Raw genomic sequence first — 24,841 nt, 5'->3', positions numbered from 1 at the left:
GCTGTGGAGTTCAACAGAAGTTAAAGCGTATGCTTAGCTCTGGGCCAAAATCTTGTGGTGTTCTCACAGGTACAGCTGAGCTCCAACAGTTGATCTTATCCACCCCTGGTGCTATGGACAAACGTGCTGTCATCATTTCCTTGAAGGTGACTAAAGGATTTACCACACTGATAAGCACACTTTCCTCTCCCAGTGAGCTAAAACCTGGCCAGCTTACCTTTAAACCAGCCAGAAAGTCTATGTTTTTCCTCCTGATTGTTCCCTGGGGGACCAGGCTGAGGATGAAAGCACTGGAGAGAGGGGAGGGTGATGCTTGTTTACAGCTCTGTGTGCCAGTGGTGCGATGCTGCACGCCACCAGTTCAGTTTGATTTATTCAGAGATCACCTCACAGCATTCACAATATAAGGCATGCATAGAATTTCAGACTTCTCCTTTGTTTCTTCTAATACTTTCCCTTTGCAGTTTATCTCCTGCTTTGGTACTAAACCTTCCAGGCAGAAATCTGTGATTCCCTAAAAGAAGTTATCCTGTGCCAAATAGATCTTGGCATTAAGAAACATTTCTCTGTGTGTATTACTCTTTGATTATTTTGTCAAATACATATGGTTACATTCCTGTATCACTTATCTCCTGTATTATGGTGTAGGAGTTCCCCCTGAACATAATATATGGTGCCTTCAGGCTGTGGAGTTTCTCTGAGCTTCTCCAGCTTTCTTTGAGAAAGGAGATCAACATCACCTGCATTGTTGACCCAAACTGATTTCATGGTCTACTTTGGACTTTACTAATTCTGTCAAGAATAATACTATGACCCCTGTTTCTCTGTAAAAATGTAGGTTTGTGGGGATTTTTTTGCCTTTAAGCAGCCATGGTCAGTGCTGGGAGGAAAAGAAAGAAAGGAAGTGAGAAGGGAAACTTGGCATCTGCGTGGTACTTGCATTACACCCACACTGCTGTTGGGAGGTTGAATCCCGAGGATGTTGGCTGGTGCTGGGAGGTACCAGCATTGCCAGAGCTTTGCCAGCATGTAGTCAGGGCCTGGGCTGCCAGCCAGCCGTCCCCAGATAGGGTTATCCCTTCCATGGCTGGAGGGCCAGTCCTTTGGCAGCTGCTTCCTTTTGAAGTGCTCAGGTCTTATTAAGTAACATCACACTGAGAAGCCCTCTCAGTCTGTGAAAGTGGGTGCTGGTAATGGAAGTGCTTTAGTGACTGAAAAGGTTGAAGGAAGGCTTTTATTAGCAGTTCCTTCTTATAGGGAAGAAGTAGGGTACCACACTCCTAATCTGTGGGCATCTGTTTTCAGGTGGTTATGGGCATATTTCTGCAAGCCCAGTTGTGGCTGCAGTTGCTTGCTGGGTTGGTAAAGCTATCCCGAAGCATGTGCTGTTTCTGTAGCTGCACAGCAAACGTGAAGGCCATGATGAAGGTGTGAAGCAAGGGCAGGAACACGAGGGGTTGAGCTGCAGGGGTGGCTGAGGTTAGCCCAGGGCCTGGGCTGAGCAAGCTGCCTGCTGTTCACAGCAGCTCAGCGTGGGAACGTTGGTGGGGCTGCGCCAGCATCGCAGGTTGTGGTCCACCAAGTGTGAGGAGCTCACAGGTCAATTGCTGCCAGCACGAGGCCCCTCCTCGTTGTGTGGCCGTGGTACAGGGTGTGTGATGGTGAGAAGCATGTCCTGTCAGGTGGGTGTTGCTGCCTGGGAGCTGCTTGATCATCTGGTCTCAGGCCGGTTCATGGGAGGTCAGGTCTGCGGTCTGACATTTTCATTTCGGTTTTCTAGGTCAGAGATTATTTTCTGTTTCGGGCACATTCCAGATATCTGGGAGTTATCTCAGGTGTTGTGTTGGCCGCTACTTAGCTGGTCAAATTTCATCTTTAAAGGAGATCACAGCAGGTCCAAAAGCCAGACTTTTACCCGTGGTCTGTTATTATTTCATTTCATATTATCTTTTGTTGCTGTTGCTATCAATTTAAGACCAGAGGAACTCTTAAGACTGTCTGGTTTAACCTCATTTAGGATAAAAATTCCCTATTGGTCCTGCATCCAGTGGGGTGCCGGTGTGCCAAAGATTCAGCAGCTCCTGGCATGCTGGGGCTTCACTCCTCATTTTGGAGCCTTTCAGCTGTAATTTTTAATTAGATCCTGCTTACACGTGCTGTGGGAAGATCTTGAGTGTAGCTAGATCCTCTTTGCTGAGTGCTCTTGGACTGAGGTATAACATGAGCACAGCTGCTTAGTTGGTGTAGGGGATTTGACTGGTCTTTAATCTTAGAGTCTGGAGGGGAGATAAATTGTTCTATAACTCTCATAAATCTCCTGCTATTACTGTCAGCATTATTTTGTTTCTGTTTTGTAAGACTGTGCTGCGGGCAGAGGACTATGCTGTGCTAGGGGCAGAGGAATCCCATTTGCAGTGATGGAGAACAAAGGTGTGCCACAGAGTTTGGGACCAGTTTTTGTCTCTGCCCTGTGTCGAAGGTGGATGATGCTTTTGTTGCATCTCCTGGTCTCAGCCCAGCTGCTTGAGTCTTGACAAGCCTTTGCTTTTAAGACTAAACAAGGAGTGCAGGATTTGCTCTGCATCCCACCAGAGACCATGTCTGTCAGAAGAAGGGAGGAAGGATCCTCTTTGTGAGTGTAAAAGCAGGAGTCTGACGTATCATGTACAGATACTGGCAGGAAAATGATAAGCACTGAAGAATGATTTTGGAAACCTAAGTAAGTAAAAGATTTTTCCATAAAATCTGAATTTTTGATATCCCATGAATCAGTTTGGGTGATGGCATGTTATAGATATTATGTATTTTTGAAAGAACTATTTATTTACAAAGCTGTGCATCTCTCCAGTGAACTCAAATTTAGACATAAACAATGCCTGATATTACTGGAGTTGAAATTTATTTGGGGAAGTGTCTTCAGTATTAATGGAGACAGAGGGCTGTTCAAACACAGCTTCCTAAAGCCAATCTAATATGCAGCACAAACAAGCATGAAAATTAATATTGAAGCTAAATATTGACTTTAAATTTTCCCTGAGAGAGTGATTTTCATGGGGTTTTTTTAGTGGAAAATATAGTGCCCATAAAATCAACTTTTTGATAGGATTTTCTCAAGCAGTTCTAGCTTCCCTGTTTTGTGTTCTGTGAGTTAACAGTGGAGAGGAATCAAAGGGTTGACAGGATACATTGTGTGTTACCCCTGAAAAAGGAGGGAGCCTGGGCACATCATTCCTTCTTGCAGGACTGGGAAATATTTTTCTACTCTGCAGTGTGCTCACCAAGGTGCATTAAATTCTGGGCACTTCTGTGGTGAAACTTGGTGCTGCCAACATGAATTTGCTTCTTTTTCTGCCAGACTAAGGAAAGGTGCTTGTACAAGAACAAGAGAGGGTTTGGATAATGATGTTTATTTATTTCCCCAGAGAGCTCTATTTTCAGAATTCCTGCTCAGCACAGGTTATCGATACCCACGAGGTGTGAAGCTCCTCTTTGCTGATTTTAAACTTGCAATTTGTGGAGGGTGTCGGGGAGTGCCTTGTCCTTGTTTTGTTTGGTTTTGGTTTTTAAGTGAGATTTCTGTGTGACAGCCTGACTCAAACTTCAGGAATCCTTAGCTGTGACTTTATCTGGTGAATAAAAAAAAAAACAAAAGCAAGACTTGTATTAAAAATATATCTCAAAATGAAAAATCTACTCACTAAAAAATAAGTACTTTCTTTCAAGGACAGGTTGACTGACACTGGGATTGAATCTCTGATCCCTAAAATTATGTTCTGTATCTCTCTCTTTATCTAATTTAGATTAAATAACAAGAAGTCCTTAGGTAACAGCACTAACAGTTTTCTATTTCCTATGGTTTAAGGCCAAAAGGTGATTTATGTAAGAAATCAGTGTTTACCTCAGCACTGATGATATTTTGAGAGACTGAAACAATTTCACTGGGATAATATATAATAGGGAGGAAATAACCATATAATTCTCAAAACAGATATGCATTGATCTTTTCAGAGAATTGTGTGCATTCAGTGTTAGTCCTGCTTCATGCATCTGACAAATTGGGATACAGTTAACTATATTTTATTTTTTTAAAATCTCTGTTTCCTCTAATAAGGCTGAGATTGTGCAGCACTTCTAGCAAAAAGAAGTAATCAAATTTGTTGGTTTTTTATGGGGCTGGACAATTTGGGCCATGGATGCTTTTTTTTTTTTTTTTTAATTAAGGGCATGCATGAGAATATATGCAGATTTAAATATTATCAAATGTTGGCAAGATTAGTCATCCAAAATCCTGAAAAGGATTTTTGCCTTAAAGAAATCAATCTTCTAACGTTGTCTTTACTTTTTCAGGTGGATTTGGAGCCAGAAGGCAAAGTGTTTGTTGTCATAACTCTTACAGGAAGCTTCACGGAAGGTAAGGGAATTATTTTGGCTTGTTTCCATTAAGAGCTGGACTCTGGTGTATATTCCTGCCATCAGTTACCAGGCAGTACATAAGGGAATGGCATTCTTTATCAGGCACGTGCTGTGGTGTGCTGGAGATTTCTGGAGCAGTGGGAGAAATCTGGAAGGGGCTGTTGGTAACAACTCGTGCTGTTTGTGCCCTCTGCCCTGATCTTGGACCTGGGGAGCTGGTTCGTGCCTGATCTGGTTTATTTACCTGAAGTTGTCCTTCAAACAGATTGTTTTTGTCACTCCTACTTTTCACCTGGGTGCCTCTTGAAGGGCAAGCTAAGGAGAAACAGCATGTTTAAAGTGGAACATGTTTAAAACATCTGGATGATTTTTATTCCATAATGGTTCCCATCTACTTCACGAGCATTTCTGTTTCCCGGGTTCGCTTTGCACAGGAAACTTAGAAGTTTTTAGTGTGACAGCTGCTCTGAAAAAGTATCTGGGCAGCTTTTTTTTCTGTAACTATATTTTAGAGTGTGATATTTTTGATTTCCCTGTTGTTTATTGTGATACTAATTACGAGCATGGATGTGAGCTCTGCTGCAGCAACCCAGGAAACCTGGGATGGGGCACAGAAAAAGCTTATTTTCTTCAAACCATGGTTCTTGTTTTAGCTGCAACCTCAAACTGCATTTGCTGGGGGGTGTTTTCTGTAGAGAAGCCAGGAATTGAAGCAGGATCTGCTGTTACCTGCAGGATGGGGGAGATGGACTTTTAATGTTCTCTCTGGTTCTGCCCCAGAAACTGATTGCTTGGCATGAAGGCTGTGCTGGGGGCGGCTTCAGGAGTCCTGGGGGAGCTCTGCTCTCCTGCCTTGCATCTCCCATGGGTCCCAGGGACCTGTGCTAGTGCCCAGGCCTGTCACTGCCCCTGCCTTTGTGCTTCAAATGCAGGTTTCAATAAGAGCTTGTGCTTTACTTGGATGCTTTTGGGGACCTCACTGCCACTGTCCAAGCTTTGCTCGGCCCCGGCAGATGAACCTCAGGACTAAAGGGTGGGCTCAGTTCAGCGCACGCTGTGTCTCACCTAAAAAATCCACTGCGCAGGCTGGAAGGGTTAATGACCTTTCCCAAAATCTTCGCTCGCGAAGACTGGCCAGTCTTTGGGGAGTGGGTGCACCTGGGGCTGCTCTTACTCCTGGAGATGACTGACTGGGTGTAACTCCTCTTGTAGAAGGTATGTTAAGAGGGAGATAGGAACAGAAAGCCTGGCTTCAATTCCTAAAGAAATATATAGTCTTGGAGTGATGGAAAAGATGAGGAATATGACATTCTGGCACTGCAGTCAGGCAGAGAGGACCAGAATTCCCTTTTCCAGTAAAGTTCACTTACCAGGTAAAGCTGGGCAGGTTACATAGCATCACTACAACTTTTAGCTCTCTATCTGCCGAGTAGGAATCCATGTTTTTCTCTGCCTAGGTGTCAGCTTTGTGGCCTGGGAACTGCTCTTGTGTTTATCCATATGTAAAACGTTAACAGAGCATTTACCTTTCCTACCCTTCCCTTCAACTGTGCTTTGACAGGGAGACATGAAGATTACTTTTTCAAGTAGCTTCAAGCTTTCAAGTACTTTTGCAAGAAGGTTTCTGTTTGTAACCAGAGAAGAGAATGAGTCCAAAACTGTGCTAGGGAGGCCTGGAGGACTTTTTTGAAGATCCAGAGGCCATGGCTCTTAGGGGTGAAAAGGACAATGGAAATTGGCTGTAATTGCCTATTGCAGAACTGATGATGGAAGGAGGGGAGAAACAGGGGGCTTTTAGTGACCTGCATCCCAGTTTGTATCCACATGCAAGAGTGTCATGCTTGGCCATTTTAAGCAGGTTTGAGCAGGGATGGTGGGCTTGAACATTAATCCAGAGTGTGCTTCAAATCTGTGCTGGTGGCTGAGCTGAGCTGAGAGATGGAGAACTCAGATATTTGTACAGCTACTGCTTTCCAAGGGAAATGGGAAATGTTGGAAATTATTTACTTCTGTTTTCTGTGTTGTTATTGAGGATGTATAGACTTAGCAGAACAGGAAGATCAAAGATGGTCCTTTTTTTTTTTTTTGTTGTTGTTGACTGGTAGTTCCCATGTATGGTCACATTTAGAGTTTCCAAGAATAGACATAATGCAGGGCAAGCCTGATTGCAGATACTGACTTTTCCCAGTCATTGGATAAAGGAGGCATCCACAAGGAAGGGCTTTCCTTCTAATGAGCAGTGAGGTCTTGTTTATAACATCATATTTTATTCTTTTTTTTCCTCTCTCTTTTGCTGAAAATGTGGAGGCTCAGAACTGTATTTGAAATTTGAAGTTTTACAAAAAGAAGACCAAGAATAGATCACAACCTGAAAGTACAAAAAGTGGCTTCCCACTTGTTCCCCTGACCTGGAAGGCAGCCACTATCACATCCTCCCTGCTCGTTATGGCTAATGTGGCAGAGACCTCCTGAAGGCTTTCTGTGTCTGTGGGTACACAGAGAACCCAATGGTCAGTGTGCATTAGATCCCACCAGTGTAACACGTGGATTTTCAAGCAATATGATATTTAGGACATTTAATCACTTTCCTGTGACTTTGATGGTTAAGAGTGTGTCTCTGGTGTGTTTTCTGCTCTGGAAAGGATTAAGCAATGGTGATGCAGTGCTACAAAAAGCAGCCAGACTTTAGCAGGAGCATCGTGGCAGTGTCCACAGACAGACTCTTCAAGCCACCCACATGGGGTTTTTTTGCAGCTCTTGCCTCCTGGCTTTCAGGAGGCAGCAGGATAACGTAATGGAGTCAGTCTGAACTGTGAGAGCTCCACTGAGCAAAGGTGGAGCATCAGTGCCTGCTGCTGGTCCTCACACACCTCATTCATCTCAGAGAGGTTTTATGCCAAACTGGTTGTTTTATTTATGGAAATAGCCAAATTCATAGGGGCTCAGATGACATTGTCTAAATCGAGCAAAGCAAAAGTCCAAAAAGTGGGTAAAGAGAGAGGGGATAAAAAAGAAAAAAAAAAGGCAACCCCCCCCAAAAAAAACCCCGAATAAAAAAAGACTTGGATCTTAGGTCCACCTGACACTGTATTATTTTATTGTCTGAGCAAGCTTACCCAAAACAGACAGTCCAGGTGTTGGTTGCTTGGACTTTCTTTACGTTCAGGAATGGTGGGGTTTTTCTGTTTGATCAAAAGTTCTTCTGACCAAAATCTAAATTTGGTTCTGTTCGCCTACAGCAGGGATGGGGGAGAAGGGTGTCACTCCTGTGAGGGGTGCAGTGTGTCCAACAGAAGCATTTGTGTGCTGTCAGAATAAAGGCATTATAGAAAACATACAGCTGGAAAGGTTAATTCTTTATAGGTTCCCATATGGCTCTTCTGTCCATCAGTGTTATCACCCTGCTGTGTTGAGGCAGGGAAATCTTCCCGTTTCACATGTTAAAAATACATGTAGCTTTTCAGGAAGAGAAAGGAACAGAGCAATAGGAAGCGAGGGAGACCTAGTGAAATTACCCCTGCCTATCTTTATTTTCTCTGCTGGATGTATTTGTTGCTGTGCTAAGCTGTACCTGATTATATTAACTCCCCTCATTCAGCTGACATTTCCTGTGTAAAGCAACCAGTGCAAAATTAAAATGAAAATCTCCTTACCTTGGGAGGAGATTACCTCTCACAGAAATCACAGAATATTCTGGGTTGGAAGGGACCCATAAGGATCATCAAAGTCCAGCTCCTGAACTCTCCAAGGGTTCCCCATCTCTGCTGTCTGTGCTGGGTCTTGGTGGCACCTGTCTGGGGTGAAGGGAAGCACACTCTTGCCCAGCCATCTCCCTCACTAACCCAAGAGCTGTTTCAGTCTGTTTTTTTCCCTCCCCTCCTCAAATGAATTTATTTACTCTTTTCTGGGTTTTCTTTATTTCACCCTGCCTGATAATAGGATTTTTTTTTTCAAGTCACCAAAAATGATTTATTTTAAAATTTCCTTATTCTTTTTACTCTGGATCTAAATATGATTTTTTCCCCCAAGGGTGTCTTTAGCATTTCTTACCTCCCTGTCGTGACATCTCGGTTCCCTACACTCTGTGTCTCTGTTTGCATCTCCTTGCCCCTGCTCTCTTAAAAATAATTCACCAGGCCTCCTTTAAAAAAATTCTGCTTTATTTCTCTCTAAAACATATAGTGCTGTATAAGGTGTAGAGTTCCCTAATGTTTTGCCTCTTCTGCTAACGTTGGTCATAACCATTTCCAGGCGGACAGCTTCCAAGTAAGGTGATCTTCCTCATTACTCCAGGGAGCACCTGGGAGCATCCTGGCAGGAAGACACACTGACTGGGGGCCTTTATGGTTCTCCAGCACCTCTGTGCTCTCCCAGGTCTCATCGAGGTCCCCCTGGCTCTGGCTGAAGGTTGTGTCTCTGGGAGGAGACTCCGGGGCTTGTGTTGCTTGTAGGAAGTGGCTGATGCTGCTGAAGTGCCCCAATGGGTGACATGAATTTAGATCCCCTCTCCACTGCTTGTCGATTTTTTTACCACTGAATACTGGTTTCAGCTGTGAAAAGGCAAATCATGCATTACATTCTTCTTGATCAGGAGGTGATTGACTTGAAATAAAAAGGCTTGCAGTGACCGGGTGAACTGCTGCTCTTGGTGGTGCTTCTGGACACCTGTGAGAGGTTGGTAGAGATACTCAAGAGCAGGTGATGGTGTGTGGGTGTTCAGCTGCAGCAAGGTCAGACTTGGACACTGAGAGGCCCCAGGTGTGTGCCTGAACGATGGTATGAACCCCTCTCCTTGCAACACTGGGAACACCAAGTCCCCTGGCAGCTTTGCCTGCAAGGAGTGTTGCTGTGCCCTCAGCTTGCCTCCTGTCTTGCTATTTGCTCTATTTAATTTTGAGCAGAGCTAGTTAAATTAATACAAATTAAGTGTTTGACTGAATTGATGAATGAGGCAAGCCCTGTAGAAAATAAAGTGCTTCTATTTTAGTGCTTTGAACTCTTGCAATTTGCCTTTTTTTAGCTTTTTTTTTTTTTTACGCTGTCACTCAACGTGATAATTCTGCTTGAAATTCACTTTTAATTTCATCATTGTTAGATAAGTAATGGTTGTTTCTTTTCTTTCAGTGTCAGGAAAGACAAAGACAAATTTGAGTTCTGGGCAAGAAATAGAACAACGAGAATATTGAAAAGCCAAGTGACTTGGTAGAGCAGATATAGTATGCATTATTAAATAGTTAATGTTGGTAGGGTTTGCAGCAGCAGGGAATCATAGAATCATGGGCTTAGGTTGGAAGGGACCTTAAAGATCATCCAGTTCCAACCCCTCAAAGGGGGAAGCTTAAAACTGCTTACCTACAGGTAACTTAAGAGACAGGTTCAGGAAGCCTGAACCTGCCTCTAGACCAGGAAATGCTTCTTTATTTTGCAACTGGCACATCATATGTTTGGGATAGTTTGTTCTCAAACACCAATACTTGGTCTTTTGCTGTCATTTTTCTTGGAATACATTTTGCTAACACCAAGTGGGTTTTATTTTAAGAAATAACATTTCCTCAGTACCAGTAAAAATCTGCAGCCTTAAGGTCTGAAGTGGTGTATAGGTGTTGTGCTAACAAGATCTTTGCACTATAATGTAGCTCCTCAGCCCCATAACACTTCTATTGCCAGATATGTTATCAGGTTCTTGCACAAGAGGGAGAAAAAAAGATTTTGCCAGTTCTCTATTAACTGCAATAATGACTGTTTTCAGCCTGTTTTTTTTTATAGTTAAGGGAATAATTATTGGAAACCAGGAACCAGGAATGAAAAATGTCCTGTTCTCAGCCCCTGGCTTGTTGGGCCATTGTTCTGTTTTGGTTTACTAGCTCAAGCAGAGTTTGAAGACATGTAGTAGACACCGTCTGGAGAACCTCCTGACCTATATAGGCAGTTATCAGTACAGAATAGGATAGAGAAAGCTTTTGCTATCTTTGGTTCCCAGCCTGAGAACATGGAAGTCTTTAATGTGTAGCCCAAAGTCTTACGTGGCAGAGAGCAGCAGGAGACATGTTGTTCTATACCCTTGCATTTTTTTTCCAATGCCTACACTTTTTCAAGTGCTTTACACTTGTCCCATGTGTGCGTCCTGCAGGCAAGGGATTTCCAGATGCACTCCATGTTGTTTCAACTCTTCATTTCCACGTGGAAATAGGTCAGAACAATGTCAGTGTCTCCATGGGGGAGAAAACATACCCTAAATGTACCCTGGAGAAGATTGAGCCCGTGCAGAGACCAGGAATGTAATCGACAGATGCTGTGCATCTCTGTGTGGCAGGCAGGTGAACTTCAGTAGATCCCCAGCCTGGATGGAAGATCAGTCAGGTTAAAAAGTAAAAGGTATCCAGAGGCTGATCTTGAAGTCCTGAGCAGGCATTGCTCTCCTGGAAGTCACACTCTGCAAACCTGCACCCCAAGAGGTGTATCAGCTAAGCCAATGGGAGCAAGAGCAGCTCTTTGTCCTGAAGCCTCCATGAGCTTTTTTTCTTTTTCAAAGAGAAACCTTCAAAATGTACATATTGCATTTCACATGTAAATACTGCAGAGAGAACCCAAGTGTTTTTGCACCCTGATACTCTGATATCTCACATATACCTCTTCTCCATTAAAAAAACACAAATATGGCAAGTTGGTAAATATGGTAAATTCTGAATTTTCACAGGAAAAATTATTCCAATAGGAAAGCAAACAAAACTGTTTATTCCTGATTGCTGGAAGATCCAGGCCCTGGGAAATGAAGTGGTTTGCTTGGTGTTTATGGAGAGGCTCTAACACAGAGCCGGGAGGTGAACAGCACCCCAGCCTGCTGCATATCCACAAGACTACCTTTACTTCTTGGAAAACAGTCCATTTGAGCACCAGAGCTATTGCAGTATGTCTAATGCTGAGAGGGTTTTGTCAGTAATTCATGACTTCCCAGGATCTCCCAACTGCTTAGATATCCAGGCACTGCAAAAATGCAGCAAGCAGCGATATCAGGGTTAACTTCACTTCCTCAGTGGGCTGTGTTTTGTCTGGGCTCTGAAACCTAGAGATAAATATGCAAGCTTGCAATCTGCCCTGGGATTTCAGTGTTCCTGGCTGTAATGAGGAACAGAGATTTTTTTGCTTTATTTAAGTGTGATTCCCGGAAGAGGTGACCGGAGTTCCCAGAGGAGCTTAAATCGATCTCCTTGGCCTTGGAGGGCAGGGCTGTGCTGGAGCCGGTGTTTGTGCTGCGGTGGAGCGGGATGGTAAATGTGGGGTGGAAGGAGACAAACATGAAGCTATGGGAGATTAGTGCTGTGATCCTGTGGCCAGGGATGATGGCAGCAGCCCTGATTGCTGCACCCTGTGCTGGGGATGCTGTTTCATGGCCATCTTTCTCTGGAACTGTTGTGGTCAAGGGCATCTGGATGATGCTCTGGACTGGGACAAAGGGAGTTGTTCCATAGACTAGCACACCTCATGGCTGTGCCTAAATTTCTCCAGACCACAGTTTGCGAGGTACCTGACTGATGAAACAGGTAAATGGCTGCCCAAAAACCCCAGTACTTTATCTAGGGTCACTCTGTAAATCTGTACCAGAAACTGGAAAAAAATACCAACAAAACCACACTGTTTTTTATATATGTATATATATATATATATATATATATATATATATATATATTTATATAACCTCACCTTCACCATCTATCAAATTAGGCTGTATGCCATTTAATATCCAAGTCTGTCAACTCTGGCTGCTAGAGAAGACTCCTAATTTAGGTGGCACCACCACAGTCAAGGATCTTCCTTGTGTCTGGGTGTCTGGCAGCCCAGTCTGTCCAGTGTCCATAAGTCCCTGTCACCTGGAGGTAACAAAATGCTGTTGTGTCGCAGTATTTAATTCCCTCAATTTACCTGGAAGCTATTCAGGCATTGTTAGTGCTTGTGGGGAGACCCAAGCTTCCCTCTGGCTCTGCAGACACGGGGAGGACCAGCAGCATCAGTCTGCTGTGTGCTGGGGATGTTGTGTCAGTTGAGTCCTGCACCTCACTGGAGGTGGGCAAGATCTCTCAAACAGCCAAGCAGAACAGGGTCTTCAGCCTTAGGCGAGCTGGCACGGAGCTGTAGGAAGCAGAATTCATCTTCTAGTGGTGCTTTTAGTGGCAAATATTTGCACTTGCAATTTATACACCCCTGTTTTAGGTTGTTCCTGAGTATGCCCAGCATAAAATAATGAGTTTCCTGCTCTTCAGTGCCAGATGTTTTTGTTTCCTGGAGTGGTTCAGCAGCAATGATTCTGTTGTTTTCCAGAATGAGATGCTGAGTTAAAATAGAGCTTTGAGCAAAGAGATCCTGATGTTGTTTTGCCAGGGTGACCTCAAGCTTGGCAGAGGCGAGAGTGGGAGGGATGGAAGCTTCTGCCATCCCTGTCTACCTTTGGGAAAAATCCGCTCATTCCTGATCTGGGAAAAACTGCATGACAGCAGCGTGGCTTTGAGTGCTGTGGACACCCCCTGCACTCAGCCGGTTCCCACCTCACTGACTGCTCCTGCTGGCCATGCCAACACTGCTGGTTTATGGGAATGAGGCAGTTTCATAATTGAGGGTAAATCTGTCTGTCTGAAAAGGATGCTCTTGGGTGTCCCTTGGGCTGCTTTGAGTGGGGCCAGTTCTGCACCAGCTGGCTGGACTGGGAAACTGAGCAAAGCTGGAGCAGGGCTGTGGGTTAGTTTGGGGCCAGATCTATCTTTTGATTGACCTCAGCACTTGGCCCAGGGTGCTGTGGTGAGGCAAGAGGGGGAGCCCCAGCAGTGGGGCAGAGGAGGGAGGAAGGCAAGAGGTCTGGCTGAGAGGGTGTCGTGCTCTGCATGCCCCGTCTGCTGGGACACAGAGCAAGGACAGTGAATGGTGAAAACACTGAGAAAAGCTGATTGGAGAAGAAATAGAGTCAAAAGATGTGGGAAGACGGCCAGAGAAAAGGAATATTAGGAGAGACAGAAGGACGTAGGAGACTGGTCTGGGGAGTGATGATGGGTGGGTATGGACAGGAATTGTCAGGAAGAAGCAGCTTAAAGAAACTCAAAAAGTTTAAGAAGGTGAGAGGAGGAAAATACAGACGGATTGTAGAGGAGCTGTGGGGGACAAGGAAAGGCTGCAGCAGCAGCATAGCTGTGACCATCAAAGCCTGTTTCTTGCTAGAATCTGAAACAGTTTCTAATCCCAGAATCTCAGCTCTTTTCTGCCGTCTAGCTGTCAGACTTGTTGAGCAAGTGTGTCTGTCTGTCACTGTACTGGCACAGCAGCACACAGTCCTTTCCTAGGAAGTGTGTGTTCCCTGTTGTTGCTCTCCTCTCTCCCTGAAGCTGTGTGTGAACTGGAGGCTGCTCCAGTTCCAGCAGATGAATTTGCTTCCAATGGTAGTTTTCTTTGTTTGTAAAATGTAGGTAGTTGCCTTAAAACCAGAAACCTTTTCATTTGAAGAATTTTTACTAGAAAATGAAACTCTCAGAAGTCAGAGAATTCTGAATTTTTGTGTCTAAAATCTATCCTTCCTATATGTTCACAATACAGTCTTGCAGATCATACTTGCAGGTCAGCAAGGACAAAGGCAGAAAGATGTTTCTTCTCCAGCCTTCTCAGATCAGAGTACTGAGGTGGTGGGTGAGGAATCTGGGGTCTCAGTCTGGTCCTACACACGTTTTTATCTGCATTGTCTCTGTTCTGCATTTCACTTGTGAATGAGAGGTAGAGTGGGAAGAACAAGTCGTTCGGGGAAAGACTCCATTGTTGCATCTCAGAGGGCTGATGATAACTTGCACATGAAGGCCACTGCACTTCTTGGCCATAGAGGCACCCTCTGTCCTATGTCTTGGGACAGATCTGGCTGGAAAATGTGTGGAAGGGTGTGCTGGAAGGCAGGCAGGGTGCTGTATGGAGTGAGAAAAGCTTAAATCTGTGTAAGGGCTGTCGTGACCATCAAACTGCAGGCTGGCTGTCATCTACTGTCATTTGAACTTAAATTCCCTCCCTGTGTGTTCCTTTCCCACTGAGGTACTGAGAAGAAAGATGAGAAGAGGTGAAGGCTTTAGATGTCTCTCACAAGCCGTTGGAGAAAGTGACTGTCTTCCTGCTCACCCACCTCTGCTTGTTTGTTAATTGAGAGGAGTGAGATGGGAGAGCTGGTGGGGAGGCAGGGTATGTACTTATTGCTGCTGCTCTTACACCTGGTGGAAAGGGCTGCCCATTTGTGAGAATGAAAGTGGCTGGTGGCACTGGTGGCCATTATGGAGCTGTTGATTGAAATTGGTGGGTCCTTCCCTTTCTCAACATATTCAGAGCAACAGAGCTGGTGAAGGGTCTGGAGCACAAGTCGGACGAGGATTGGTTGAGGGAGCTGGGGGTGTTTAGTCTGCAGTAAAAGAGTCTCAGGGGTAGCTTATCACTCTCTACAACTGCCTGAAAGGAGGGTGTAGCAAAGTGAGGGTCTGTCTATTCTCCCAGGCAACCAGTGACAGGATAAGAGGAAATGGCCTCAAGCTGTGCCAAGGGAGCTTCAGGTTGCATATCAGGAAGAATTTCTTCACTGAAAGGGTGATTAACATTGGAACAGGCTGCCCAGAGAGGTGGGGAGTTGCTATCCCTGGAAATGTTCAAAAAATGACTGGACGTGTCTCTTAGTGCCATTTGTTTGAATTCAGGATATCTGCTTTTGAAATCTCAGAAACACATCTCAGACATGGAGAAGTAGGTATTGCAGGGTGAAAACCCTGCTGGGGAGGAGATGGGGAAGGGGGATAGATCAGGTCTGGCTGTGGTAGCTGCTGGGAAGCTGTTGAGGACAGCTGTGTTTCCTGAACATGCAGCTCCCCTGGCCTTGAGCCCTTGGGAAATCCGTCTGGGAAGTCATAATAATCCGCTGGCACTAGGAGGGGTGCAGTGTGTGTGCCAGAGCAGTCGAGGTCTGTGCCATCTGCAGAAGTGTTCTAGGAGGGACTGTGCAGTGAAGCCAAGTGCGATCGCCAGCCTGAGCACTCGAGCACTGAGTATTTCCTTGCTGCATTGCCAAGGTGGGGACTGTGTTGATGAGAAGAGGTGCTGCCTTTTTGGCAGGTCTCTTCCTGGTAGCAATAAGCTTGGGATACAAGAGGCTGAATTTATTTCTTTTGACAGATGCTTTGCTGCGGCAGTGTCTTACTCAGCCCATGGTGTGTGGGAATCTGCGTGGGAGAGCGACATGGTAAACAACCTGCTTTTTAAGGCTGTTGCAATTAGAGAACTCGTTAGCAAGCTGCCACATGGAAATCTCAAAAGTGCCTGGGATCAGCTGTGTAATCAGAGCTGAGTATGCAGCTGGACCACTTGGGCTGGGTCTGTGCAGCTGTGGGGTGACCAGTCCACCAGGAGAATCCTGGTGTTGCAGGGTGGTGATTCAGGTGTTGGTCATCCTCCCTGGTGAGCCCAAGGCCAAGTGCACCTCCAGGGCCTGGGGAAAAGCTGAGACATCGCACGGCAGCAGTCGGAGGCCCTGACAGGGGAAAAAATGGGAGTGTTTAACTTATTCTAGTTAATTAGCTCTCCCAGTTAATTTATTCCTGACTAGATTCCAGTTGTGCTTTGGGTTACAGTTTGCCTTCTCATGGAGAGGTGCAGTGCCCCTGGAGAGGAAGGTATGAGGTTTCATCCTAGGGGTGGCTGTGTCGAGGAATGTGGTTGCTGTTTGTGGAAATGCTGCAAAACTTTGGGTGCCTCTGGGTGCAAGCTGCTCGATACTCCCATTTCAACTTGCCTTCTGTTCATCCTGGTTTCTTTGTGTGTTTTGTCTTGTGTTACATAAAGAGTATTTTTCTGCTCCTCCTTCTTTGAGACAGATGTTAAGCCCGTGTCTCTAGAAAATTGCAGTGCCTGAACAAAAAGGTGGGAATTTTAAGGGGATTTAGTTGAGTGTAAGACCTTGAGTGGAGACTCTTGTTTTACTACCAAAGTGGCCAGCTTTAATTCCAAAGCTGGCCACATGGCCCAAAAGAAGGATGTCCCCAGAGCATCCACTTAAAAATAGCTTTCAAATGCACCTGGTTAAAAATAGGTTTAACCTGGATCTCGTGCTTCCCTGTGTGGGCAGGGCCTCCTAATAGCATGTTGTGATACCTACTAGGGAACCACCTACGAGTGTGTGAGTTGCTGATGGTTGCAACAGGCCAGAGCCCCGAGGCACTGAGAGCAGGGAAGGGTTCAGGATCTCCCTGCTCTTTGCCCATGCTGACAATTCTGCTTTTCTCAAGGATTTTGCACAATTGATGGGAGCTTTGACTTATAAATGCTGTCACACTCTGTTGCTGCTACTTCTGCCAGCATAGCTTGAAATCTTCTAAATCTTATGGCACGGAGGGGTTCTGCTGCATGAATTAATCATGGAAAAGATCAAAGTTGCTTTGTTAGTTTTCCTGTTTTTAATGAATAATGTATTTAAATGGTTTCCTTCCCTGGTATATCACGTCTCAACATTTTTATCTTGAGTGTAATAGGTAGGAAGGACTAACAGGAGATTTTACAATGGAAATTCGCTTGCCTAAGCACAAGGAAATAATAATGATTATGATTGTAAGGAGAGGAGAGGAGGGAGAGGAATGGGTTTGTTAAGGCTCTAATGAGCAATGCAGTAAGAAGTATAAGGTACTAGTATTATTTGCACATCTTAAGGTAAGGAGGAGAATTGTACCTATCTTATGATAAAATTGAGACTGCCTTTAGCTGAGGAGGGGAGATGATTATTCTGCCTGTTTCTCACTGTTTGTGCATGTCAACTTAAAATTTGAATCATAGGGCTTTTCTGTGGGGTTTTGGGATTTTTTTTTTGGTGTTTGGTTGTTTTTGGTGTTGGGGTTTTGTTTTTTTTTTTTTTGTTCTTACCTAGGTCAATGTGACAGGAGTGGGTTATGGAGTAGTTGAAATATGAGTAGTTCTGAGATGGTAGTGAGGGGACTCCATTGTGAGAGGGGAGCAGTAGGGTGGAGGTGACTTTTAGACTCTGTTTTTGCTGGAAAACCATGTTCAGCTACAGTCAGAGGGAAGCAACTGTCTGTTATCTCACTGGATATGACTGGACTAATTTACCTTGCATGGGTATCGTGTCTCCTGCTTGGTATGGGACAGATATGAGATGGCTTTCCAGTCACAGTGCCAGTGCAGGGCTCTGATGGGCTCAGTTCAGTGCTCAGGTTTCTTCTGTCTCCCTCAAATCCCTCTTCTACTTTTTAAATAAAATCCTTCTCTTCTGGAATATCCTCTCTGTGCAAGCTGAGACAGTTCTCTGCTGTTGTCACCCCAGCCTGGTCTCTCTGGCAAACAGAAGTGTCCCAAGGTTGCCATCTCCAAATGAATGCAGAAACTTTGCAGAGATGGAATGGTAAAATGGAGCTCAGGTAAAACCTTCCTTGCTCTTGACAGAGAGACAAGCACAGGGTGGCAAATGGGGCTGTCCCCTTCCTTCTGTCAGTGTGGTGTGTCTGTACATAGAAGGAAGAGGGAAGTGCAGGGAAGTGGCTGTTGCCTTCATGCACACCCTCCTTGTCATCCAGCAGCATTTATGCAGCCTGTGGCCTGGAAAGCACAAATGGGGCTGGTATGCAGTGGTCTCTGAGAACCTGGGGCATGGGGTTGCTCATATCTGCTGAAATCATCTGTTATCCTCTCTATCCCATTTGCTCAGTTCCTGGTTACTCAGTACAGAAATGAATGGAAAGGCTTTTCCATTCATATTTTTCAGCCTTGTGCAATACCCTGCAGTGCCTTGTTCAGAGCTGTCAACATCCACAAGCAGACGTCTAAAACCAATTTTTCCCAGAAAAAGACCTGTAAAACCAGATGTGGAAAATAGTATTTTGTTTTGAACTGCTCTGTGCACATCTAAAAACCTGTGTGGCAGTTGTGATTAAAACTCTGTACAGGATAACCTGTATGGGATTCATAACTGATTGGTAGACTCGAAGTGGCAGCAGAATACTCGTTTTCAGTTTCTCAGGCTGCCTTCTTCATGCTCTCTCATGTTCTCTCAGAACTCATGCAAACAGATAAAAAGCTCTTTCAGGCCCAGCACTGGGCTCTACCCTCTGCTTTGCAGCCCTCTCCCCTCCTGCATATGTGGATGGCTCCCAGCAGCCACATACTGGTCACTCCGGCTCTGCAGTGCTGGAACTTCTCTACCCAAGTGCAAAAGACTGAAGAAAACCAAAAAAGTGCTGAACCCCAGTCCCATGCTGGTGAGGAGAAGGTTGGGTTAGCAGTGATGGATGGAGCAGAGCTGTACCTGGTAAGCCTGGGAAACACAGAGACATGTCCTGTCAGCTTTTCTGTCTCACCTACTGGTGCCACCAGAGCTTTGGCATCATTGTGTAATTCTAGACATAAGCCTATAATGGGATTTTGCAGCAATAGCTGAGCACTGTCATGCTCATCAGTATTGTTGTGTGAACTTCATTGGTCCTGTTCTTGCTTCTGCTGCCACACTGAAACGTCATCCTTCAGCCTCAGTCCTCAAAATGCTGCTAACCACTTAGAGCTGAATTCATGTCCTAGATCTGGCAAGAAAACAAGGAAGATGAATCTGTCTTACTTCAGCACTTAGATGAGAAACAGAAACCTTGCCTCCAGTGCACAGTTCTGTGTGATCCAGTGCAGGGATGATTACATGTTTGCTTTTCCAAGACTGATGATAAGGCTGTTTCATACTCATGAGTGGAGAAAGCTCTAATTTTTTGGTTTCAGAACATCGCTGTTCCTTCTTACTCTTTCAGACAGTATTTACAGGTATTTAAAAGATTTCAGACAGTATTTAAAAGATGAACTGCCCATTATTGTGGCTTTTCTGTGAAGTCCTTGAAGACAACATAGTGCTACCTGCACTAGCTGTTGCTTTCTCTGGTCTTCATATAAAACTTTATTCAGTTTCAGAGGGCAAAATGGCATCTGGATCAAACATAAATCCCAGTCTGTGTTTGATATGCCACACGTTTGATTTGCAAGGAGCCTCTCCTGGGGTTGGAACCGATATGGTTTTGTGCACAGACTGGCAAAAGCAGCAGAAGGAAAAGAACTCTGACAGATGTGAAGTAGGAGAGAGAAACCCTCTATGGTTAACTCTTTGTGGATGTGGCTGTTTCCCACTGGCTGATCCAAGTTACTTTTGAGGGAAATTGAAGAAAAACCTTGGTAATGGGATAGGCAAGGCTTTACTCTGCAGCACTAATACTAAGGGGAGCAGAATAGTCAGCAATGGAAATACCACTTTGGGTTGTAGCTTTTAAATCCTGTTCCCTTTTCAGAGTCAGGCTGTCAGCTTCTTCTTTAATGCTGTGTTGTGTGTATAATGTTTTAATTAGCAAAGCTTCCTATGGTTTTGACCATCCACAGGATCATGGTGATAAAACTCCTGATTAAAAGACACCAAATCTTAGTAAGGGATTTTTGTCATAACATACGTGTTTTCCAGCCTGGAAAATAAACATCTGGGTTTAGCCTCAGTTTACATTCAGTAGATGTGAGGAAGCCCACTGTTAGGTAAATATTGAGAGAACACCTACATACTGATGGCTGGAGGGGGCAGGGGTGTGAATTTGTTTACTTGATCTGGTTTGTATATTCATTTCCTAAAACATCTACTACATCTCACTGTTAGGGCTTGGGCTAGATGAGCATTTAGCGTGATCTGAGATTGTTGTTCAGTGCTTGTGAGAGGTGAGGGATCTCTCAATCCACTAGCTTGCTTTTTTACAATCCAGTAAGGTCAATGTTTGGGCTCTGCTCTGTGCTTTTATATCACTCAGTGCAAGGGGAGCTTGCTTGCAGTGCTCCCAGGGGAGCACAGGAAAACATGTATACTGTTCCTGGCACTAATAAAAGAAAAGCTTAATTAAATTTTAATCTACTAGCATTATTGCTTTAAGGCTTTTCAGATGGCTTTTTTAAAATATCTTTATTCCTTTCAAAGAAAAATCCCACTGATTCATACAGGAGTGTAACACTAGACGTGGTCATGTGTCAGGAGGTACCTGGATGACCTTTGCCATGCCGGTGCTACAGCAGCAGTTGATAGCACGGCAGCAAGATTGATTTCCAATAGATGGGACCTGAGAGGCTTTAACTACTTGAGGCAAATAGTTCCACACACACACACACCTCACTTCATCCTGCAGCTCTTCCTCTTGTTTTTCTGCTGTAGTTACTGCCACTGCTGTAAGGATTTTCCTGAAATAACCCTCCGGAATAGAAAATGGGAGGGAGAGAAATGGGGGGGATCTCTGACTGGGAAGGGCAGGATCAGGTAAGCTCAGGGGACAGGTGGGGTGGTATTAGAGGCTTCAGAGTGGGTGAGGATGTGCCAGTGCTTGCACATGTCCTCGGACGACTCGGTGGGTTATTTATTCTCTTCTCTCTCTGCGTGTATAATTTCCACTGCCATACACACGTGTTCAGCATGAGTGGAGAGGAGGAAAGAGGAAGAGGCTTTTCAGTATTGAACTTTGTAGCTACTTTTGCACATAACCAGTCACAGTATATCCCTCATAGTTACAGATGTCCAAATTTAACCACGGATGTGGAAACTCCCTTCACTGAGCAATTACTTGTCTACTTTTGTAGCAGTATTTGGACATTCATTTGAACCATTCATGGAGGTTGTTGCTTTACCAGAGATTAGAGGCTTTTAAAAGTCTAGGTCTCTTAAAGTGGTCTAGGATGGCTTTGTTTTGTAAAATGCTCTCTGTGTACAGAAGGAAAATATATATCCTGTAGGAAATTGGCCAGAACGCAAAATATGAGCGGAAAAACGTCTCTGATGGCTTTGTATTCTCTGACACCAAAGGTGAGAGGCACAAGGGGCTGCTGCATTGGCCAGCCTGTCATAGAATCAGTGGTTTGGGTTGGAAGGGACCTTAAAGATCATCTTGTTCCAACCCCCCTTCCCTGGGCAGGGACACCTTCCACTAGACCAGGTTGCTCCAAGCCCATCAACCTGGCCTGGAACACTTCCACAGATGGGGCTTCCACAGTTTCTCTGGGCAACCTGTGCCAGTTGCCTCAGCACCCTCACAATAAAGAATTTCTTCCTAATATGCCATCTAAACCTACTGTTTTTCAGTTTGAAGCCATTCCCCCCTTATCCTATGACTCTATACCTTTGTAAACAGTCCCTCTTCATATTTCTTGTAGGCGCCCTTCAGGTACTGAAAGGCTGCAGTAAGGTCACCCCAGAGCCTCTTCTCCAGGCTGAACGATATGAATTCTCTCAGCCTTTCCACCAGCAGACTTCGGTGCTGTGTTGATGGATGGTTTCTGCAGCCTCTCCCTCAGCAGTGCTGGGACCTGTTTAACAGATGTGATGGGTGTGAACTGAGGAACTGCCTTCCTGGTGACTGGAGAGGGTGGTGGTTGGGAGGAAGGAGGTTTTGGTAGCGATATGTTCCACCGTTTCAAAATCACTTGCACCTTGTTGAAGGGCTGAACCTTCCTGCTCCACAGTGTGGTGTGTGGGATACATGAGTGCCCAAGCCCTCAGAGAGAGGGATTTATTCTGTGGGATGGGGTTGTGTATGTAGATCCACTAGATCACATGGTAGGTGGTCTCCTGAAGGTACACCTGGGCCTGAGGTATGGCTGAGGTTGTGCTGGGCTCTCCCTCCCCTTTCCACTTAAGCCAGCACCAGGAAATGGGAAAAGTAGTACCCAAAAGAGTTGGTTGCATATGAAAAGTCATCCTTGCTGAAGTCGCTCTCCTGCTTAGTAACAGTTAGATTTGTTATAATGTAATGTGAAGTGAACATAATCACAGGTGAGGATCACCTGGAAGACGTGCAGCATCTGGACAAAGTTAGCAGGGTAACACAGCCGAGTGGCATGAGGAAATGTGAAATTCGAGTAATGTTTGAAGTATGAGTTATGCTTTTAGTAAAGAAAAAAACCCACCTTGTAGCATGTGTTTTAATGAAAAGTGGGTCAGTAAGAGAGAACCTGTTGTCCTATGTGAGATGTTGGTGGCTGGAGATCAGGAGGTGGGGGCCAAGTGCAGCTCAGAGGAGAAGGCTCTAGGCTGGCCATGGGTGTGATCCACCAGTACAGGCAGCATGGAGACTTCTGCTGCCCATGAAAAAGCAGCTGTCAGTTTTCTGTTTCCATGAACTGTTCCAAAGTTGCAGCGTGTCTGAAGCCAGGCAAACCACAGGGATCCACGGCAGTGGCTTTGCAGGCCACGTCCAAGTGTCCCCTTTTCTTGGTGCAGAGGATTGATTTTCTCTTGGCTGTGTGTGGGCTCTGCTGAATGAGAGAGCACCAGGGAGGTGATCACCCCATGCTGGTCCTTGATGGGAACCGTAACAAACACAGAAACTGCATGAGCTAAATTGGGAACACATTCTCTTAAACTCTGCTAAATGTGAGTGCAGGAACTTAAAGGGCGTCAGCTGTTGGGCTTCTAATGGAGCAGCTGGTATGAAGCAAGCTGGTAACTGGATTCCTTCTTTAGGTGCTTTATTTACATGCTCACCACGCACTCACAGACTCTGTGCTTCCCTTTCCATGCCTCAGAAGTTCTCCTGTACATGCTGAACACCAATACAGGATACTTTTCCAGTTGAGGTGTTTGGCCCTTATCTAGGAAAACAAGAAAAAAGCTGCTTGCTTAAACCTAGATCAAAGAGATGTTCTCTTGAGTTTGAAGTTGGGCAAATTCTGTAATACTGTAAGGAATATTTTTATTGTTATTGTTTTTTTAATTCTCATGTGAAGTTGCAGGAGGCTCTGGCTCAGCGAAGCAACTGGCTCTTGATTTCCCTTTTGGGGAAGAGGGGTGGTCTGGTTGACCTCTTGAAGTTCTTCTCAGGCATGTTTCCTATGGTAGATAACGAGGCTGTTGAACTTGTGCAATAATTGAATGTTTGAAAGGAATATTAAACTCTGCAAATCAGCTCTCGCTTCTAGAGATCAAAATGACAGCTCGTGTGTGGGAAAGAGGCAAATTATCTCCCAGCTGCAAGGTTCCTCCGTCTTGCTGTCATGTGTTTCTGGTTGCCCACTGACAGAAGCAGGATGCTGAACTAGGTGGATCAATGTTCTGACTCAATCTGGCAATTCCTGTGGTCCCCTGAATCCCGTTGACCTCAGTGGGAATTAAACACATGTTTAAGCACTTCCCTAGAAAGGCAGGCTCTTCTGCGCCAGTCCCTGCCCAACTGCTTGGAGCAGAGAGCAGGTCTTTGTTAAGTGCTTGGATTACCCTCACCACATCCTTTTTTTGCGTGTGTGTTTTAGTGGGAAAATCCTAATCTATAGCATGTGCTTCCATTTTAAAAATAAATCCAAGCTGTCCTAAAGTCAAGCCGTGCTCCATGTCGCAGTTGTGCCATCGTGTAGGGGGTTTCCATTAGTGCCTGTGGAGGGGATGAACCCACGAAAGGCTGGGAGAACACAGCAGAAAAAAAACCTCCTTGAGCTCTATAGCTGGCTTTGTTTATAAACCTGTGTGGCAAGAGCACAGAGAGGAATACGGCCCCTTGAAGTGGCTGCGTTCAGTACTGACAGGATGGTTTCCCTTATCTCCACTCCTACAAAGAGGACTGGAAAATATGCCTGTGATGTGGGACTCCTGCATTTCAAGCCTTGATCAGGTTGACAGCTTTTCCTCTGTTTTTCCCCTCCGGCAGTTAATCAGCAAAGTTAGTTGAAAGCAGGGAATTGCTCTGCCCCCTTTTTGTGGGTGGATAAGCGGGATGGTGACAGCTGTGTTTGGGTTCTGCTGCCCAGCCAGCGCTCCGGGATGATCCGATGGGTGGGAAGTTTGCAGACTGCCCGCCCCTTCCTGTGTCATTATACCCATGCAGAGGGTTTGGCAAGAGCTGGGTTTTGTCTTGCATCCAGTCCAGGCTCAAAGCAGGAGTCCTGAGTACACACGTTGGTGCAGTCACCTCCAGCAGACTCCGGTGTGTGTCCCCAGAATGCCCTTTTTTCCAGGGCCTTTACTTCGCAAAGCAACTGAATTGAAAACCACAGAATGCATTTCTTTCCTCTGAGGCTAGTGTGCCCCAGATGAGGCTTTGATCTCGGAAGCTCAGCTGAGCCTGACCCGGTCTGTGTGAGGGTCCCAAAGACCAGCTGGCTGGGATGTGCGTGTCAGATGGCTGCTGCCAAATGGGAGTGGCTTTCTTGATCTAGAGCTCAGTTCTGCCTTTTGAGAGTCACTTGTTTTGTGTAAATTGAGCTTTGCTAGGAAATTGTTATATGGCTGTACTAAACCCGGTAAAAAATTAAATTATACTGATAGATAATTAAATTGTGATATTAAATTGTGCCAGGAGAGGTCTAATCTGAACATTAGGAAGCATTTCTTTACCAAGAGGTTGGTCAGACACTGGAACAGCCTTCCTAGAAATGTGATCAG

General features: G+C 45.1%; 1 protein-coding gene across 1 annotated transcript in view; it reads left to right on the top strand.

The window, feature by feature from the left end:
- The window catches only part of PRKCH (protein kinase C eta), a 119,320-nt gene that overhangs the window by 23,369 nt on the left and 71,110 nt on the right, over positions 1–24,841 (top strand). Inside the window, exon 2 of the mRNA XM_064659430.1 lies at positions 4,348–4,411. Coding sequence (XP_064515500.1) covers positions 4,348–4,411 — 64 coding nt within the window. The remainder of the gene's footprint in view (positions 1–4,347; positions 4,412–24,841) is intronic.

Source organism: Pseudopipra pipra, chromosome 6 (assembly GCF_036250125.1).
Source record: "Pseudopipra pipra isolate bDixPip1 chromosome 6, bDixPip1.hap1, whole genome shotgun sequence".
NCBI lineage: Eukaryota > Metazoa > Chordata > Aves > Passeriformes > Pipridae > Pseudopipra > Pseudopipra pipra.
This window is presented reverse-complemented; position numbering and strand designations above follow the sequence as displayed.